General features: G+C 37.1%; 1 protein-coding gene and 1 pseudogene across 2 annotated transcripts in view; one reads left to right on the top strand and one right to left on the bottom strand.

Annotated features, from left to right (window-relative positions):
• Nucleotides 1-14,489, top strand: part of LOC309840402 (olfactory receptor 5B2-like) — a gene marked incomplete at both ends in the record, with an annotated part of 32,302 nt that extends 17,813 nt beyond the window's left edge. Inside the window, one exon of the mRNA XM_082682448.1 lies at nucleotides 13,864-14,489. Coding sequence (XP_082538574.1) covers nucleotides 13,864-14,489 — 626 coding nt within the window. The remainder of the gene's footprint in view (nucleotides 1-13,863) is intronic.
• On the bottom strand, nucleotides 4,035-4,978 carry LOC309872864 (olfactory receptor 5B17-like; annotated as a pseudogene). The gene has a single exon. The product of its transcript is annotated as an olfactory receptor 5B17-like (transcript).
• Nucleotides 14,490-20,846: the final 6,357 nt, after the last annotated feature.

Below are 20,846 nucleotides of genomic sequence, written 5' to 3'. Positions count from 1 at the left end.
CATTTGTGATGAGCACTGGCTGTTATGTGCAATTAGTGAATCATTGATCATTGAACACACAAAAACTAATGATGTACTATATGTTGGCTAACTGAACATAATTAAAATAAATAAGCAGCTTAAAAAAGAAAAAATAAGGAAAGAAATTCCACTTACAAACAGCATCCTTATGTTAAAATACAGAGGAATTAATTTAATCAAAGGGTGAAAGGACTGTACACTGAAACTGCCAAATAAATTGCTGAAATTCAAAGAGGCCTAAATAAATGGAAAGAGAGTTTATGTTCATGGATTGGATGATATGATATTGTTTACTGGCAATACTTCCCAAAATGACCCACAGGTTTAATGAAATCACCATCATAATTTTAATGACCAGAAATAGAAACACTACTACTAAAATTCAAATGGAATTTCAAGAGGCGATCAATAGCCAAAACAATATTGAGAAGGAAGAACAAAGTAGGAGGATTCATACTTCTTGATTTCAGAATGTAATACAAATCTAAAATTAACAAAGCAATTTGATGCTTCTTTACGGATAGAGACATAGCTCAACTGACTAGAATTGAGAGATAAGAAATAAACCCATATATCTACAGCCAACTGATCCTAAGTCCAGTTAATGGGAAAAGAACTCTTCAACAAATGGTGCTGAGACAACAGGATATCCACGTGAAAGATTGAAGTTAGACACCTCCTTCACAGCATATATAAAAACCAACAAAAAATGGTTGGTGACCAAAATATGGTAGGTAAAAACATATAACTATTATAAAATGTGGGGAAAAGTCTAGACCTTTGATCCAACAATTGTTTTCCATGTATTACACTGCAATGATAAGCAACAAAAGAAAAGAAAGATATATTGGACCTTCTCAAAATTGCAAACCTTTGTATATCAAAATACATTGTCAAGAAAGTAAAAAGGAAAACTACAGAATGGGAGGAAAATATTAGCAAATCACATTTCTGATAAAGGCATAATATGCAGAATATACCAAGGACTCCTACAACTCAACAACAAAATGCTCAATATCTCAGTTGAAAAATGGACAAAGTACTTGAACAGACATTCCACTGAAGTTTTAATAAAAGCCAATGAGCACATAGAAGTATGCTCAAAATCATTAGGCATTAGGGGCAAGTAAATCAAAACTCCAAGGGGAAACTAAATCAATTATCATATTGTTTCACTTATATGTGTAGCACAGAGGACCACTAGGGAAGGGAAGGAAAACTGAATGGGAAGATATCAGACAGAGAGAAAAGCCATGAAAGGTGCTTCACTATAAGGAAACAAACTGAAGGTTACAGAAGGGAGGGAGATGGTGGGATGGGGTAACTGGGTATGAAGTAGGGCACATGTTGTGATGAGCACTGGGTGTTATCAGCAACTAATGAATTGAACACTACAACAAAAACTAATGATATACTATATGTTGGCTAACTAAACATAATAATAATAAAAAAAATAGATCTACAAAGGACAGAGTATCCCCTCCACACTCTGGAGACTGATACTTTTGTTTCATCCCAGTGAGACTGATTTCCAACAACTGGCCTCCAGAACTGTGAGAAAGCAAATGTGTGTTGTTTGAAGGTCCCAGAGTGTGCTCATTTGGTACAGCAGTCATAGGAAACTGATATAAAATCTTTATGCTCTTTGTAGTGTTCAACTGCGTTCTCAATTTAATGTGTGACTGCAACATAACCAAGCGTGTTCTGTTGTCTGTGTTCAGACATTTTACAAACAGATGTTGAGTTTCTCTGTTTGGTTCCTCTTATCATGCAGCTGTTCATTCCTTAAAATCTTTTAGAGTCTCAGATCTGATCTAGGCCTGAGTCTTTGTTAGACACCAGACCAGAAAATGTACCAGGATGCATAGAATTTTTTTTTTAAAGATTTAGTTTTTTATTTTAAAGAGAGTGAAAGTAAGAGTGATCACAGAGGGAAAGACACAAGCTGACTCACTGCTGATTGGATAGCCTGATGCAAGGCTCGATCCCAGGATCCTGAGATCATGACCTGCGCTGAAAGCAGATGCTTAACCAACTGAGCTACCTAGGTGCCCAGACTTTAATTTTGATTGGAGAAAAAAAAAAGCAAAAAAAAAGGAGTAAACACACAAAAATGAATATACAATATTTTGATCAATATCATGAAAGAAAAAATGACAAGTTTTTCCATGTGGGTTTTTCCATGTTACTTTGTTCTTACACAGGATCACATTTCATAAGATACTCTTGAGTTCTATGGAATATACACTAGTCTAGGTTCTGAGAACACATACCTAAGTAAGATAAAATTTTTGGTCTCAAAGTCTTGCAATTCAGTACTAAGTTAAACCTACAAAAACAAACCAATATAAACTGTGTTGGTTTTTTTAATCCACCAAGAAGATCTAACAATTGTAAAATCTGTAAGTGTTTTAATAGTTCTATGGAGAAGGTTGGCAAATTAGATTAATGAAAGAAGGATAAGAAAAGGAACAGAAGGGAAAGGATGCAAATATATTTTGTGCAACTACTCTTTTTCAGGTACGGTGCTAAGATCTGGCTCATTCAATATCCATTTAATATAAGTCTGTGAGAGAGCACTGGTTTCCCCCATTAGAAGCTCAGAACACTGAATTAACTGAGTTAACACAGAACACTTAATAACTTGTCTTGCCCTATATCACAAAGTTTGGCTTGGAATGAAATTCACATTGAATTTGTCCTCTTTCCAAAATCTGTGCTAATTTTGTTGGGGCTAGGCACTTTAGGTATGATATGAAGGCTGGGTGAGAATTCACAAAGAAATCATTGTCGAATCAAATTGTATTGAAAAAATTTGATAGTTTTTCCAGGATATATCTGCCCCACTCCCACAACAGCATCTGGATGGTCGTGTGGGAAGCTCTTTCTATCCATTAGGGTAAATAATATTAGCTGCCAGCAGGCGAACTCCAGAATGGCAGTGGCGTGACCACAGAAGTTTTTCTTGCTTGCATGTGGTTCCATTAGTTGTTCTATAGGAACGTGCACAGAGATTGAGTTGCACCATATTCTCTCCATTTAGTGGTTTTGTCATCCCTTGTGGTCTTGATTCTCTCCACCCAACAGGTGACAAATAGAATGACCAGGACATCACATGAGGAGGTTCATGGGCAGACTTGGAAGTGGCATATATGACCTGTACCCACATTCCATGGACAAGAACACAAGCACATAATTACAATTAACTATACGCACGGCAGAGACATAGAGTCCATGTTTGTTTCCAGGAATAAACATAGTTTGGAAAAGAACTAACCAGTATTTTCCAATGTAATGTTTACGACCATCACATATCCATCTCACACTTCTTCATGTACAGAAAATTTATTATCCACGTCCCACAAGGAGACAACCTAGATCCCAACTAGTCAATAGAAGCACAATGTCTAGGCTATCATACAAGTTAAGTAGTCTTCTTCACCCAGTTCATGTGTGGCTTCTTGTTGCCTAGAAAATCATGCACTAAAAAGAACATGTAGTTTGTTCCGCATTAATAGCCAATAGGTAATGTTGGGCCTGAGCAAATATAACAGGTGGGGACAAAGCCTCCGTTCAGAACAGACAGCAATTTCAGTTTAGAAAACTTATGGAACTGACATTACCAATGTCCCTCTACCTGGGTGATGGGATATATTTCTTTATAAGACCCTAATTTTTCTTTCTGGGGAAAACTCCATTATCCACTGTTTTCTTTACTACCTGGTCCAATCTCTTAAGTGGTTTTTTTTTCTTACCCATTATTTTTTCTTACCATTACTGAAGTATATCAAGGAAAAAACTATGTCCAACACAATAGTAACAAAGAAGGTTTATTCATAAACTGTTTTGATTTAAAAATTATCATATTTTTTCTGCATTTTGGATGCTTGGATCTGATACAAAATTGAAGTAATGAATAACATTCGAGTGACTGATATGTTTTAATACCCTATATGGCTATGAACATTGAGTTATGACATGGAGTGGAAATAACTTTTGTGGATTCTGGATCACTAGAAAACTAAACCTAGAGAATATTTTGCCTTCTCAACAAACTTCTTGAATGCATTCTTGACCTCTTTTTCCTTAAGCTGTGTACCATAGGGTTCAGCATGGGGATGACCATAGTATAAAGCACAGATGCCATTTTGTCTGTGTCCATGGAATGACTGGAACTTGGCTGTATATACGCGATGATGACTGTCCCATAAAATATAGAAACTGCAACAAGGTGAGAAACACAGGTATATAAAGCCTTCTGGTATCCCTCACCTGACTGTATCTTCAAAAACAGTGATAAATATGAACAGGTAGGAAATCAAGATTATAAGAAGGGCAAAAAAGATATTAAAACTCGAAATAAGCACAAGAATCAACTCATTAATGTCTTTATCTGAGCAAGTCAGAGTCATGACTGCTGGAATATCACAGAAAAAGTGATGAACCACATTGGACATACAGAAAGAGAGACTGAATGTGTCTCCAATATCAATAGCAGCAGTTAGAAGAGCAAAGACGTAAGAGCCTATGGCCAGATGAGCACACACACCTGTCGTCATGGTGGTGGTGTAATTGAGGGGTTTACACACTGCTGCGTAGAGGTCATAGGCCATTGAAGCTAACAGTAACTTTCCACAGTTGGGAAGAGTACAAAAAAGAACATCTGTGCAGCACATGCATTGTAGGAGATGACCTTATCTCCTATAAGTAATTCAGCCATGACCTTGGGAGTGACTGTTGAGGGGTAACAAAAGTCCACCAGAGACAGGTTACTGAGGAAGAAGTACATGGGAATGTGCGGACAAGAGTCCAGCAGGATCAGCATGATCATCTCCAGGTTCCCAATCAGAGTGACAAGGTAGAGGAGGGTAAACATTAGAAAGAGAGGACCCTGCAGCTCTGGGGCATTGGTTAGTCCCAGCAGGATGAATTCTTTTACCTCTGTGTTATTCTTCATGGAACTGGTCTGCATATCACAAGATGTTCTATGGCAATGAAAGGAACACAATGTTGAACGAAACTAGTTGCACAGAAATGGAAATGTACGAGCATTATTTTATTAGAGCAATAATTTGTTCTTCAATATTCTCCATATCTGAAGCATGTCATGGCAACCCAATTTAGTGACAACTCTCTTTAGAGTAATAAGCTTTTTGATAAATAAGCTTTTACATATCATCTTCCCAACTTCTAGATTATGTATAGTGTGTATAACCATATGTATATGATTTTGTATATGGGTAAACTGAGTTGCAGGAAAGGCTAACGAGTTGTCCAATTTCACATGCCTGGAATTAATCGATATCCTATATCATACCTTTTAAGTATAATAGCTGACAATTCTACAATGCTCACTTGCCAGGTGCTCTATATGTATATATTCATTTAACTCTCTCATCAGTCCTATTAGATTGATTAGCTATTCCTCCCCTATAGATATCTAATAATTTGGTATCTGAGAGATCAAGTAATTTATTTAAGTTTAAGTAGGTATTAATAAACAAAGACAAGCTTTGGACACAATCAAAAGTGTTCCCAACATTAGTGTTGTTAATTATTAATTGACTCTAATTTTGTTCAATTTGCACTTACCTGTGTATTGTATTGAACTTAATGCATGGAGTAGCATAGTTAAACATAATTTAGAAATAAATGCATAGTAGATACAGAGGGCTAAATGCAGCACGAGAGCCATGTGCAATCAACAAAACCAATTCTGAACAGAAGGTATAGCATTGGATGTAAAGGTTTGGTCTCTGAGAACCATGTGTATGCAGTCACATATCACCCCTACCATTTATGACTGGGAGACATTTGTCCTAACTTCTTTAAGTCTCTATATACCAGCAAAGTGAGTGTTGTTGGGACCTACTTCAAGGGATTATTGTAAGAATTTAAATAAATAATGTATAAAAGGAATTAGTAAATACTAATGATGTGCTATGTTGGCTAATTGAATTTAAATTAATGAGGGTGCCAAGCACAGTCCTTAAGACTAATAACTATAATATTATCAGCTTAGAACAATGGTCTCTATGTTTGTTTAGGAAAGTCAGGTGGCAGATATAGGGGACTGGGTTTTATTTTTCATTTATTTATTTTCAGCATAACAGTATCATTATTTTTTCACCACACCCAGTGCTCCATGCAATCCGTGCCCTCTATAATACCCACCACCTGGTACCCGACCTCCCACCCCCCCCCGACCACTTCAAACCCCTCAGATTGTTTTTCAGAGTCCATAGTCTCTCATGATTCACCTCCCCTTCCAATTTACCCCAACCCCCTTCTCTCTAGGGGACTGGGTTTTAAGTCTGTTGGTCTTAACCTTTGATTTGCCTTTTTGTATATGCTGTCCATGCAGATGTTTTGTTTTTACCTTATTTTTCACTCTGTGCTCATGGCTGTGTCAATCATTTTGTATGAGAATCCAGAAATCTTCAAAATTTCCTTTTCTTAACTTCTTCCTTGAGATCCATGTTTTACCTTACCCCTCTATCGGAGACTCATTCTTATTGTCATTCTTATTAACACTGAGCTGGATCACAGATATTGAGGGGTGAAAATTCATGGCATGGTGGTTGATGCTAATGTGCAGATCTATTCATGAGAAAAATCACAAATCTTTATATTTTTAATTGAAGCTTTGTGAACGACATGCATTCTTTGGTAACTGCTATTCTTTACCATCTCCCTCCTGGGTCCTAAACACATTCTTTTTCATGTCTTCACCTTAAAGTTTTTATGTTTGTCAACACCTCATTTACATACTATTTTATTATGATATCACATATATATCATTTTCTGTGTTCTATGATGACTATTAGCTCTCCTGAAGTTAGCAACAGCTTAAAATTCCTGCTTATGTGTAGCTGGTCTCATAGACCCAGAGACAAATAATATGGATAATAGATGATACTGATAGGGGCGCCTGGGTGGCTCAGTTGGTTGGACGACTGCCTTCGGCTCAGGTCATGATCCTGGAGTCTCAGGATCGAGTCCCACATCGGGCTCCCAGCTCCACGGGGAGTCTGCTTCTCCCTCTGACCTTCTCCTTGCTCATGTTCTCTCTCACTGTCTCTCTCTCAAATAAATAAATAAAATCTTTAAAAAAAAAGATGATACTGATAGATGATACTAATGATTATGATAATGATCATGTTCATGATGATAAGTAGAACAAAATAGGAAGAGACATAAATTGGGTATGTACACACACGGGCGTACACACACACATACAAATAGCCTTATTTACTGCTAAGAAAATGAGGAGTTGAGAAGTTATGTGTCTTCTTAAAATTCTACACCTCGTATGAGATAGTTAAGATATAGATAGGTATATCTATATCTTAGATATAACTGTCTAACTGATCTTAATTCCTGTAGCTTTAATCATTGTATTGTCAGATTTTCTAGATGAACAGGTAATAATGGAGTAGCAAGCTTTACTACAAAGCTGTGATCACCAAGACAGCATGGTTGTAGGTAAATAATAGTGAAAAATATGGAAGGGTCTTAGTAGCTTCCTGATCATCTTTCTGGAAAGGAAGAAAGTGTCATTTCACCGTGTTTGGTTAGCTATCCCCTCAGTGACAAAACACACAGTAAATAGGACTTATTTAACACCTACCTAATCAGAGTACCGTCTATCACAGGGTTTTCTTAACCTCTTAAGAAAGGCAACGTGGAATTGCAGAAATATTCCTCTGCACTTTCTTGATTACAGTGTTTTTTCCTGACTCCTGTACTTATGCCAATATTCAGAAATAGTGTTCAAACAACCAGATAGGAGCTCACAAACTCACAGAAGATGTAGACACCCCGCTGCTTCTGCATCAATTACAGCTTTCACTGCAAGTGTAGACTGAATCTAGAAACTCACCTTGCTCTTGAAAAGAAAGGAAAGACAGTGCTGAATTGTGAGTCTGCAATCAGAAATTCAGCCCTGGAAGAATGTAATGTCAGAGAAATTCTGTCTCATGTTCTGGTCAAGACATTCTGAGTTCCCTGAAGCATGAAGATATGGAGAAAGGATAATTAATATAGGCCTTCCTAAGAAACCTGTATTTAAGTAGTGCATCTACCATGGATTTTTTTGAAGTAATCAGAATATGATTTACCTCCTACTGATCTCAATTTCCTTATTTATGATAAGGATATAATAAAATTATCTGTACCACAGACTTTCTAGAATTGTATTTGTGACAAGCAAATAAGGGCAGATGTAAGCCCTTAGTAAGAGCTTAACTTTTCAACATGAGTGAGTTTAATTTTTATTTCAGGATGTCTTCCCTGACTGTCATTGAAGACTCACTGCAAATACCCAGTTTGGACAGAAGCTGGTGTCTACAAGGTTAGCTTTTAGTTCAATAAATGATGAACAAAATGAGCTCTGCTCAACGTCTGTTTCTTTTAAATAATGTCATACAGAATCACGATGGGATTTCAGCGCCTAATGAACAAGAACAAGGAGAAAATTGTACAGGAATGGAATTCTCTGGGGAAACTGAACCCCCATGAGGGCAATTAATTCCTTTCATTGTACTTACATATGGAAGAAACAAGCTGTGTGTAGAGACATAATTTGTTATGTTGTGTAGCACATACATATATTTGCACTCTAATTCTCATTTCTCTCCCCTCTCTCACTTAAAAAATTAACGTGACTTTTCCAGTGCTCCAAATCACTTGGCATCAGGGAAATACAAATCAAAACCACAATGAGATATCACCTCACACCAGTCAGAATGGCTAAAATAAACAAGTCAGGAAATGACAGATGCTGGCGAGGATGTGGAGAAAGGGGAACCCTCCTACATTGTTGGTGGGAATGCAAGTTGGTGCAACCACTCTGGAAAACAGCATGGAGGTTCCTCAAAATGTTGAAAATAGAACTGCCCTATGACCCAGCAATTGCACTACTGGGTATTTACCCTAAAGATACAAACGTAGTGATACAGAGGGGCACATGCACCCAAATGTTTATAGCAGCAATGTCCACAATAGCCAAACTATGGAAAGAACCTAGATGTCCATCAACAGATGAATGGATCAAGAAGATGTGGTATATATACACAATGGAATACTATGCAGCCATCAAAAGAAATGAAATCTTGCCATTTGCGACAACATGGATGGATTTCAATTGAGAATAGGATAAACAATTGGTAATGACCATACACTGAAATACTATTCTGTAGAAAAAATATTCCACTCTGACACAGGAAACAATACAGACAGGCCTTAAATGATAAATCAAAGATTATAGACTCAGAGTACATATTATAGGATCACACTTAAGGACACTGTTGGAAAGGCAAATTTATTTGGACAAAACAGTGTATTGGTTGTCAGGGGCAGTCAGTGGGTGGGAGAATGGGTTTGTCAGAAGAGGTTCACATAGTTTCTTAGGTGACAGGGCTTACTGGATATAAATTTGACAAAATCTTACAATTATCCACTGGGATTGTGGATACTAATGTACAGAAATTATACTTAATTATAAACTGACAAAAATTAGAAGAAATGACAAGTAATACATAAGCATGTGTGTTCAATGAAATAACCAGCATGGCCCCCATAGGCAGTTTAATTGCCTCCATCTGGGAAAGCGGGATGAGGGGCTAGAAGTGCTCTCCCAAGGAAAATTCCCAGCGAGCTTTGTGTCTCTATAATTCTCTCCACATCTCCATGCACTAGCCATTGAAATCCCAATATGATACCACATGTCACCATTGTAGAGACACCAGTCTACATGCTGAACCTGTTTGGTGATCATTTATTCATTTTCTAGGACACAGAGGCCTTATCCCAGGATTTGCTATGAACTACCAAGAGTATTCAGGGGGAAACTCCCCAAGATAAAAATTACATTCATTGACTTAAAAGTGATAACTTCTTATGAAGATGCTTTACAGACCCTCCCTTGCTTCTTACTTATAGACACAAGTCTGTGAATTATGGAAGAAGTAAACTTGTCATCTTTATTTTACAAATAAGGAGGAGGTAAGTGATCCCTCTAAGGACACAGAAGAAATGCATGGTAGGTACAGAAATTGAACCATGTTAATGTTCTTTCTTCTATTTTCCCCTATCTTAGAGACCTTATGAATACATCTAAGAGTAGTATTTAGGTGTTATTCTGCAGCTGAGATTCTGATTCAGACCCATTGTTTAGAAATGGCTCTTCCTGCTCTCCCAGCAGACTGATGAGCATCCATATTGTGTAAACATTTTTTTTTTAATTTTTTATTTTTTATAAACATATATTTTTATCCCCAGGGGTACATATTGTGTAAACATTTTTAATGAGAAGCGTAATCAATGCAATAGCAGTGAGACAGCTCTGTCGACTTCAGGACATTGAGGACAGAAATAGATATTTTCAATGTTTTTCCAAGATACTGAGGTTAGCCTGGGGTATAAATGTCAAAGTTTCTATCAGAAGCGAGTTTATTAATACTCATGGAATATCGTTCTACTTTCCTAAAGATATGAACAAAATGGCCACAGATGATTCTCTAAACAATCAAGAGGTGATTTCCTTGTGTTCAAAAAAGCTAGCCTCTCGTTGAACATAAACAAATAAGCAAACAAAAAACTGAAAAGGTGAAATAATCTTTAACTACAAAATTTCTAACATAGTTTAACAAGATCCAAATGGCATTTTAAACTTTCCCCGACAGTCTCAAGCTTATTGTTACCAGCACATCCACACATAGTGACAGTAACTGGCTAAAAACAGAGCCTTCTGATTACACTGAACATGGATTTAACTCTTGAATCTTGACTCCTTCCCAGGCTAACTGTGTAATTTTAGAGCATCACAAAACTTCTCAAATCCTCATGCTCTACAATGGTGAAGGAGGAATAACAATATAACCTACCATACACACACACACACACACATTGACATACAAAGCTTTCCTTATTCCTTGTAGAACATAGACTAGGCTCCAAGTGGACACATGTTTTAAGGTTGGCAAACAATGTTATCAGGGGACGGGCTTGTGCCAGGAATTTTCCAAAGTTTAGGAGGAAGATGTTAGTAGTTAGCAGAAGAGGGATACCCTTCCAATGCTTCAAATTCAAGGGAACAGATTTATAGTACTATTCTATGGAAGAGCAGATTCAAAAGAAATATTTTATTACGTGGTACTTGCCACCAAAACAGATCTGCAGGCTGAAGAGAGCCCACAGACAGGAACAGAACAGCCAAAGTCAGGAAAAGAGCCCTTGATCTCTGATTCTGCTGTGAGATGGCAGTCATGAGAGAAAGAATGAGTTAGCCATGGGAGGACTATTGTCCAAACTAATGTATAGATTCTCAAGGAAGGTTTTAAGCAAAAGAGGGCTTGCATGGACCTGTTGGGACAGCCGACTGCATGGGTGAGGTGAAAACAGACGGAGAAATCCTGGAGATCACAGAAAACTTCTGAGGTCCTTGTGTGTGAGAAAGGCAAATTGAAGAGACTCTTCAAGCTTCATATATCACACGCACACACCTGAAGCCCTAGAGGGTGCCAACCATTTTTCCCAGAGCAATGTAAAGATAATCATTCCATCCTAACAATAATATTACAGTTCATTAGACTGTGCTAATCACCCAGATTTTATTGTTTTAAAGCATTACCTTATTTAATTCTCATAACTATATTGCTATATAGTGCTGTATCACAGATCTTGTTACTGTCTTATTTTTTTTCTGCAGATGGAAATAGGAGGTTCAAATACATAGCTTAAGACTCATGGCTCCTCGTTATTTAATGGTAGTAGGGCTTCTGTGCACCTCATCCTGGAACATAAGCTCTACACCCTATTCTGTGTCTTCCCCACAGATTGTTCTGTTGGCTGTCCTGCCCCTATTGCTCCACTATCCCACCATATCTACTATGCATGGATCTCTTGGATACGTCACTGGAAAACCTCAAACAATGAATTTGCACCATTGGAGACAATGAATGATTGTGCACAGTTTAATTCAATTTGATTCAAACACAAGTTTAAACTATCACCATAGGAACAACTCAGTGTGGGCTCAAAGGTTGGCTTGACCTTGAGCATAGCTTCTCAATTAATACTCACTTGAAATATAAAAACTTATTCAACCTCTGTTGAATAATTTCCCTTCCAGCTTTTTTTGTTAAAGGTTTTAAGGGATGCCTGGGTGGCTCAGTGGGTTAAAGCTCTGCCTTCGGCTCAGGTCATGATCTCTGGGTCCTGGGATTGAGCCCCACATTGGGCTTTCTGCTCAATGGGGAGACTACCTCCCTCTCTCTCTCTCTGCCTGCTGCTCTGCCTACTTGTGATCTCTGTCTGTCAAATAAATAAATAGAATCTTTAAAAAAAAAAAAGGTTTTAAGTAATCTCTACACCCAGTGTGGAGCTAGAACTCACAATCTCAAGAGCTAGGGTTTCAGGCTCTACTGACTGAGCCAGCCAGGCACCCCTCTGTGCATCATAATTTAAATGAACATAATAACAAATCAAACTCATAATGTTCTTGAAAGGATGTGATGAATGTACAGATCTTCTTGTACTTACAATGGGGTTATGTCCCTAGAAACCCATTGAACATTGAAATATCATAAGATGAAAATTCATTTACTACATCTGACCTACTGAACATCATATTTTAGCCTCTCTTACCATAACCATGTTTCCAGCTCCTTTTTTTTTAAAGATTTTTTATTTATTTATTTGACAGAGAGAGATGACAAGCAGGCAGAGAAGCAGGCAGAGAGAGGGGAGGAAGCAGGCTCCCTGCCAAGCAGAGAGCCCGATGCGGGGCTTGATCCCAGGACCCTGGGATCATGACCTGAGCCGAAGGCAGCGGCTTAACTCGCTGAGCCACCCAGGTGCCCCATCCAGCTCTTAACATTAGTGTACAGTTGGGAAAAAAATCATCTCACACAAGCCTATTTGATAATGATGCAATGACTATCTCAGGAATTTGTTGAATACAGTACTGAAAGTGACACAGTATGACTGAGCTGGTGCAGGATGGTTGCAAAGGTATCAGTTGTTGACCCTCATGACCCTGTCTGACCTGGAGCTGTGACTCTGCTGTGACACAGGAGCTGTGACCCCTGCTCAGCATCAAAAGAGAAAATTATATTGGTTATTGCTAGCGTAGAAAAAAATCTAAATTCAAAATTTGAGGTATGGCTTCTACTGCATGTGTATCACTTTTGAAACATTGTCGAGTTGAAAAATCATTCAGTCAAATCATCGTAAGTCTGTATACCTATAGTGTCTATGGCACTTCCTGGCAAGTCAGCAACATGCAAGTATCTGCTTTTACCAGGCTTGGGAAAAGTGAACTGTATTCCTTTTGCACCAGTCATCTTGATCAAGTTAGTTAATTTTCTACATTTCAGTTTACAAATCTATAAAATTTTAGAATTGAGAAGAAGGTCTCTATTTACAGTTTGTAAATCTACATGTAATTAGTGCATTAACTTTTGTTGTCAAGCTAATGTTTTATCTGGAGGATCTCAAAATACCATATGTACACTTTCCACTGTAAGTTTTTTTGTTTATCAGCCATTTATTTCTTCTTGTAGCATTACTGTTTCTCAACATTGATGGATAACAAGACAGAAGTGACACAGTTCATCCTGCTGGGACTAACCAATGACCCAAAACTGCAGCTTCCCTTCTTCTTAATGTTCACCTTCATCTACCTCATCACTCTGGTTGGGAATTTGGGGATTACCATGTTGATTCTGTTGGACTCCCGTCTCCACATACCCATGTATTTTTTCCTCAGTAATCTGTCTCTGGTGGACCTTTGTTACTCTACAGCCATCATTCCCACTGTCATGGTTGGATTACTTATAGGAGACCAGGTCATCTCCTACAATGCCTGTGCTGCCCAGATGTTCTTTTTTGCAGCCTTCGCCACTGTGGAAAATTATCTCTTGGCCTCAATGGCCTATGACCGCTATGCAGCAGTGTGCAAACCCCTCCATTACACCACCACCATGACGGCAGGTGTGTGTGCTCATTTGGCCATAGGCTGCTATGTCTGTGGTTTCCTGAATGCCTCTATTCAAATTGGAGACACATTTAGTCTCTCTTTCTGTATGAACAATGTAATCCATCACTTTTTCTGTGATATCCCCGCAGTCATGGTTCTTTCTTGTTCTGATAGACATGTCAGTGAGCTGGCTCTTGTTTATGCAACCACTTTCAACATCATTTTTGCTCTCCTGGTTATCTTTGTATCCTATATATTCATATTTATCACCATCCTGAAGATGCACTCATCTTCAGGATATCAGAAGGCTATATCTACCTGTGCCTCCCACCTCACTGCTGTGGCCATCTTCTATGGGACAGTCATCTTCATGTACATACAGCCCAGCTCCAGCCATTCCATGGACACAGACAAAATGGCATCTGTGTTCTACACAATGGTAAATTCTGCCTTAATTCTGAGAAGTCAATTGGAAAGTTTGGTTTAGATCTGTAGGTTGATGGGCTGCTCTCCTCCAGTTTCCCCTTTTGAAACCAGTGCTAATGGTGCTTTTCCCACATGCCCTGGTGTTCATTACCCCCCGTATTATTGTTATTATTAAGAAAAAAATGAATCTGTACCTTTTAGACTAAGGACTTATTATACTGCAATAATATGCTTAGGCTTTGTGTGGGGCGTTGAATTTAGCTGGTGACAGCCATAATCATGAGTCAGAAAAAGTAAAACAAAAAACCCTAGATTCCTCATGTTGCAACCCTGAGTCATGTTTTAGACATTTTCTACTTACTTTGAGACCATGTATTGGCTTCCTTCCCTTCTTTATCTCACCTCCCTACTGTCCTATGAGTGCTGTGGTCAAACTCACAAATGAAGTACTTGAACTCAAATCATTGACTCTGGAGGACCGCTTCTGGTGAACCTCATCTAATATGTACCTCAAGATTGTAGGTGTCTCCTTTCCATAGGCAGGGCAGTTCCTGTTCCTTCGGCTCAGGTCATGATCTCAGGGTCCTGAGTTCCCTGAAGCATAAAGATCATATGGTATATATGGTATATATATATATATATATATATATATGATCATATGGTATATATATATATACACACACACACATATATATATATAATTTCATTTGAGACTGTAAAGAGTCTATAGATAATGTTGGGAGAAATGATATCTTGGCAATATTGAGTCTTCCTATCCATGAGAATGGAATATCTTTCCATTTATTTAGTTCTTTGGTTTCATTCATCAAAATCAGGATTTCATAGTTTTCTTCATTAGATCATGCATATATTTTCTCATATTTATAACTAAGTATATCATTTTTGGAAGCTAAAATAAAAGGTTTTGTGCTTTTAATTTCAACCTTGACTTCTTCATTACCAATATATAGGAAGGTGATGAAATTTTATATATTAACCTTGCAGGGTACAGTCTTACTATAATCAATTAGGCCCCAAAGAATTTTTTTTTTGGTCTATTCTTTCAGATTTTCTACATAGACAATCATGTCACCTGTGAACAAAGACAGTTTTTATTTCTTCATTCCCAAAGTCTCCATATTGTGTGATTCCATTCATATAACATACAATCAGGGGTAATTAAAAAGCTCAGTGATTTCCAAGGCTTGGAGAAGTAGGAGTAGTTGTTTACAAAAGGAATGGAAGTGGAAATGTTATGATGATAACATATTCTCTGTGGTACTGTGCTGATGAATACATGACTCTGCATTTGTTAAAACCCATAGAGCTATACATAGGAAAGAGTAAAATTTAATATATATAAATTGAAAAAATCAACCAGGAGCACAGGAGAATCCCAGGAGTGAACAAAGGCTGTGAAAAAAAAAAATGTGAATGTACTACAATGACTTAACCTCCCTGAAGGGGGACAGGGAAAAAAATGAGCTAACCTAAGTGATGCTGGAAAACAGTGTGTTAATTAGAAAGAGACTATGGACTCTGAAAAACAATCTGAGGGGTTTGAAGTGGCGGGGGTGTGGGAGGTTGGGGTACAAGGTGGTGGGTATTATAGAGGGCACGGATTGCATGGAGCACTGTGTGTGGTGCAAAAATAATGAATACTGTTATGCTGAAAATAAATAAGTTTAATTAAAAAAAAAAGGAAGTGCTTGGCTAAAATAAAAGAAACTATTTTAAAATGTACTTCGGTTGCTAAAGCACATGTGTAGTTAGTATAGTACATGTTTCTCAAGGGGGTAAGGATTAACAATTATGGAACTGCTCTACTTGTAAACTGGTCACACAATTAAATTAATGAATGGAATTGTTGAGACCCAAGTTTCTCACTGTCACAAATGGAAATTACAGATAAGAAAGGGGGAACTTGGAATGAAGTAGATTAGAGTCAGAGACATCAATATGCACTAACATTTAGTTTAATATAGATACAATGGATAGGCAGAGAAACTAATATAATTATGAATGTATACAAACAACATAGATATATACTTCTTGCTTCTGTCAACAAGAAGACCTAGAAGAAATGAAACTCCAGTATCAGCAAGCACACTCAGCATCTAATTCTTGACTTATTTATTTATTTAAGAGAGTGCGAGCAGTGGGAGGGTTAGAGGGAGAGAGAGAATCTCAAGCAAAGTCCGGGCCCAGTGTGAAGACTGATACAGGGCTGAATCCCACGACCCTGAGATCATGACCTGAGCTGAAATCAAGAGTCACTGCTTACTAAACTGAGCCATGTAGGTGCCATTCTAAGTCTTAGCTTAATACCATTCTCTAGTAAATAATTAAGAGGTCTTAGGAGAAATAGTTGATTCTGTGATGGGAGTAGAGAAAATAGAAGATGAGACCCAAGCATCATATAGTACATAAAGAAAGGAAGAACTGAAAATAAATAAAAAATAAATTAAAAAAAAAAAAAAACGAGGGTTGCTCAGGGGAGGAGGGTTGGGAGAAGGGGGGTGGGGTTATGGACATTGCAGAGGGTATGTGCTATGGTGAGTGCTGTGAAGTGTGTAAACCTGGCGATTCACAGATTGTACCCCTGAGGATAAAAATATATGTTTATAAAAAGTAAAAAAATTTAAAAAATTTAAAAAGCAAAAAAAGAGAAAAAAATACATGGAAGAATGAACCAATGCCAAAGGGACACAAGAGTCAACTGAAAGAGCTTCAGATGGTGAAAGTGAAATAATTTGAGCAAAAATAAATAACCCAGTATTGGTTGTCACCCAAAATACAAAACAAATAAATGAGAACACATAATATATAATAATATACTTATTATTAATAATAATATTAATATTATTATTAATAAATGAGAACAATAAATAATGATTGAGTGAATAAATAATTGAGGGGGAAGAGACAAATATTTTTAACAGAGGAACTCCAAATAAGTTATTTAAATATTGTCTTTTCCAGAATGTGGAACATAGTTCCATAACACCTGGAGTGTGGACTTGATTTTTATACCTCTTTCTTTCTGTCTTTCTTTTTCTTTTTCTCTTTCTTCCTTCCTGGCTTGCTTGCTTGATTTTTAAAATTTTTTAAAGATTTTATTCATTTATTTGACAGAGACAGAGATTACAAGTAGGTAGAGCTGCAGACAGAGAGAGAGCGGGAAGCAGGCTCTCTGCTCAGCAGAGACCCCAATGTGGGGCTCAATCCCAGCACCCTGAGACCATGAACTGAGCCAAAGGCAGAGTCTCAACCCACTGAGCCACCCAGGCACCCACTTCTTCTTCTTTTTCTTTTACTTTTTTTTAACCTAAATTCAATTAGCCAACATATATTACATCGTTAGTTTTTGATGTAGTGTTCAATGATTCATTAGTTGTAAATACACTCAGTGCTCATTGGATCATGTGCCCTCCTTAATGCTCATCATGCCGTTACCCCATCCCGTGCCTTTCTGCAACCTTCAATTTGTTTCCTGGCATTAAGGGTCTCTCACAGTTTGTCTTCCTCTCCAATTTCTCTCCATTCAGGATTTTGTGACTTCTTTCTTAAAAATAGATTTTAGAAAAGGGGGAGAAAAATAACTCTACCAGGGAGACACCTTGCAAACGCCACATAGGACATGTGATCAAGGTTAATGTTATCAGGTACAATTCATGCTGGTATTGTTATTATGTGACCAGAACAATTCACCTTAGTGGTAGTACCCTCTGAAAACTATAATTCCAATCTCATTATGAGAAAAGATCATACCGAAGAATATTCTATGAGACATGTGAACAGAACTCCTCAAAGCTGTCAAGGTCAATATAAACAGGCACAGACAGAGAACTTGTCACAGACCAAGAGATTAAAGAAGTATGACAACTAAATACAAAAAGAGGAAAAGGATATTATTAGTGAATTCTGAATAAAGAAGTTTAGAAAATAATATGGTGCCAATCTTGGTTTCCTAATTTTACAGATGTCCCAGCTAAAATAAGATTACATTGTAGGGGAAACCAAGCAAGAGTTATATTAGTTGTCTATGGTTGCTGTTACAAATGAACAGAAACTTGGAAGCTTAAGCAAGACGTATTCAATCTTTCATATATTCATTCATTCACTCATTCATTCATTCATTCAGAAACCAGAAGTCCAAAAACAGTTTTCCTGGACAGAAGTCAGTGTGTCAGAAGAACCATCCTCCCTCCATAGGATCTAAGGAGAAATACATTTCTTGCATCACAGTCTTCTGGTGGCTGCTATCATCCATGATTTGTAGTCACATCACTTCAATCTGTTTTCAAAGTCACACTGTCTACTCTTTTTTTACCTGTGGTCACATATCTTGGACCTCCTCTTAAAAATATATATAGGATTTTGGGCGCCTGGGTGGCTCAGTGGGTTAAAGCCTCTGCCTTCGGCTCAGGTCATGGTCTCAGGATCCTGGGATTGAGTCCCGCATCGGGCTCTCTGCTCAGTGGGGAGCCTGCTTCCTCCTTTCTCTGCCTGCCTCTCTGCCTACTTGTGATCTATCTCTGTCAAAGAAATAAATTAAATTTAAAAAAATTTAAAAAATATATACATAGGATTTCTTTGATGGTCCTTGAAGAAAATCTGGGATAAAATCCTAAAGTTAATCACATCTGCATAGTTGTTTTAGGCCATATAAGGTAATCTTGGAAGGTCCCAGAAAATTGGATGCAGATCGCTTTGCAGGCCATTATTCAGACTGCCTCAGGGACATTAAATATTCTGCACCATTTTGAAAATTTTCAATAACTCTCAAATAGTTCTAAAATGCAGTAATTATTTAAAATAATAATTAAAAATGTTTGCAATAGGAAAAACATCACCGTAAAAATAGAAATGAATATTTGTGTTATTCTACACTGCCCCCAAATAGTAGCATAAAAATTTTAGCATAGTCAAACACAACCTTACAAATACTGAAATATTAAAGACTCCTATTATCTAGAGATGACAAATTAAATGAGGGTACACATTTATGTAGGTAAGTTTTGTATATAGTGCTCTCTGAGATCAAAATTAAAAGCATAAAGATTATGTATTATACTACCATATTGAATGTGCATTATCTTTGTTATTGACAGATATTGCCATGATTACATTCTACAGACATATTCAGAATCATTTCAGTTCATAATATTTCATGTGTATGAAGTAACTTTCAAATAAAATCAGATACTAACCCTTAAATAATCTCATATTTGATGTCTTTTTATGATTTACTAACTAGTATTTATTTAATGTGTTATTTGCCATCTAATGAGGCATCAATGCTAAGTAAAAATTATGAGATTGTTTTAGATGATTCAGTTGATTATGGGATCCAAGAAATCCTTGTGTCTGAATATTGGACTGCAAGCACTGAATGAGAATGTAGATAAAAATGTTTCAACAGAGCAGAAAAATCAGCAAATCAGCTATGCTTCTTGGAATGCAGTATATATCTATCTAAAAGGTTTATATTAAAAAATAAATAAATATGATGAAGAGCAGTGGGTATTACATGCAACTAATGAATCACTGAACACTACATCCAAACTAATGATGCACTATATGTTGGCTAATTGAATTTAAATTAAAAAAAATTTAAACAATGAAAAAATAAGAAAATAAATAAAAGGTTTATGTTGTGTATAATATGCAATAATTATCAGTAGTTTAAAGATTCAACATGCTGATTCCGTTGTACTCAAAGCTTAATTACTTTATTTATTCATTTGTTGAGAATCTACAATGAAACAGACAATTTAGGTACTAAGGATTTTGCTGTAAACAAAATATGTAAGTCACTGCCTTCACAGAGTTTAAATTCTAGTTGGGGGACATGGGTCATAAACAAGAAAACAAATAAATATACAAAATATGAGTTTTTTAAGGACATGAAGAATAACAGAGTGAAAGAACCGTGTACACAGTGTACCTGGTGAGTAAAAGGGGGTTATTTTATAAAGGTGGTCAGGAAAGCACTCTGTAATAGAGTAACATTTAAGCAATGACCTTAATGGAGTAAAGGAACATTCTACACATAGAAAAGCAAGTACAAATGTCCTAATTAGGAACATGACTAAAGTTGTCAGATTGTGAAGAAATAGGAAGAAAATCATGTGAATGAAGTAGGATAAAAGAACAAAGAGGTAACAAAAAATAATTTAAATCAACAAAAGAAACATGAAATGCCAGCATTAATCATTTCAAAAAATTTCCAGAACCAAAATGTACATTACTGGTTTTCAGTGAGTTTTAAGTAGTGTGAGAATTGGGGCACCTGGGTGGCTCAGTGGATTAAGCCTCTGCCTTTGGCTCAGGTCATGATCTCAGGGTCCTGGGATCAAGTCCTGCATTGGGCCCTATGCACAGTGAGGAGCCTGCTTCCTCCTCTCTCTCTGCC

The sequence above is a fragment of the Mustela nivalis genome, assembly GCF_964662115.1.
Source record: "Mustela nivalis genome assembly, chromosome: 9".
Classification (NCBI taxonomy): domain Eukaryota; kingdom Metazoa; phylum Chordata; class Mammalia; order Carnivora; family Mustelidae; genus Mustela; species Mustela nivalis.
The sequence above is the reverse complement of the archived record's forward strand: the minus strand, read 5'-3'. Positions and strand labels throughout refer to the sequence as shown.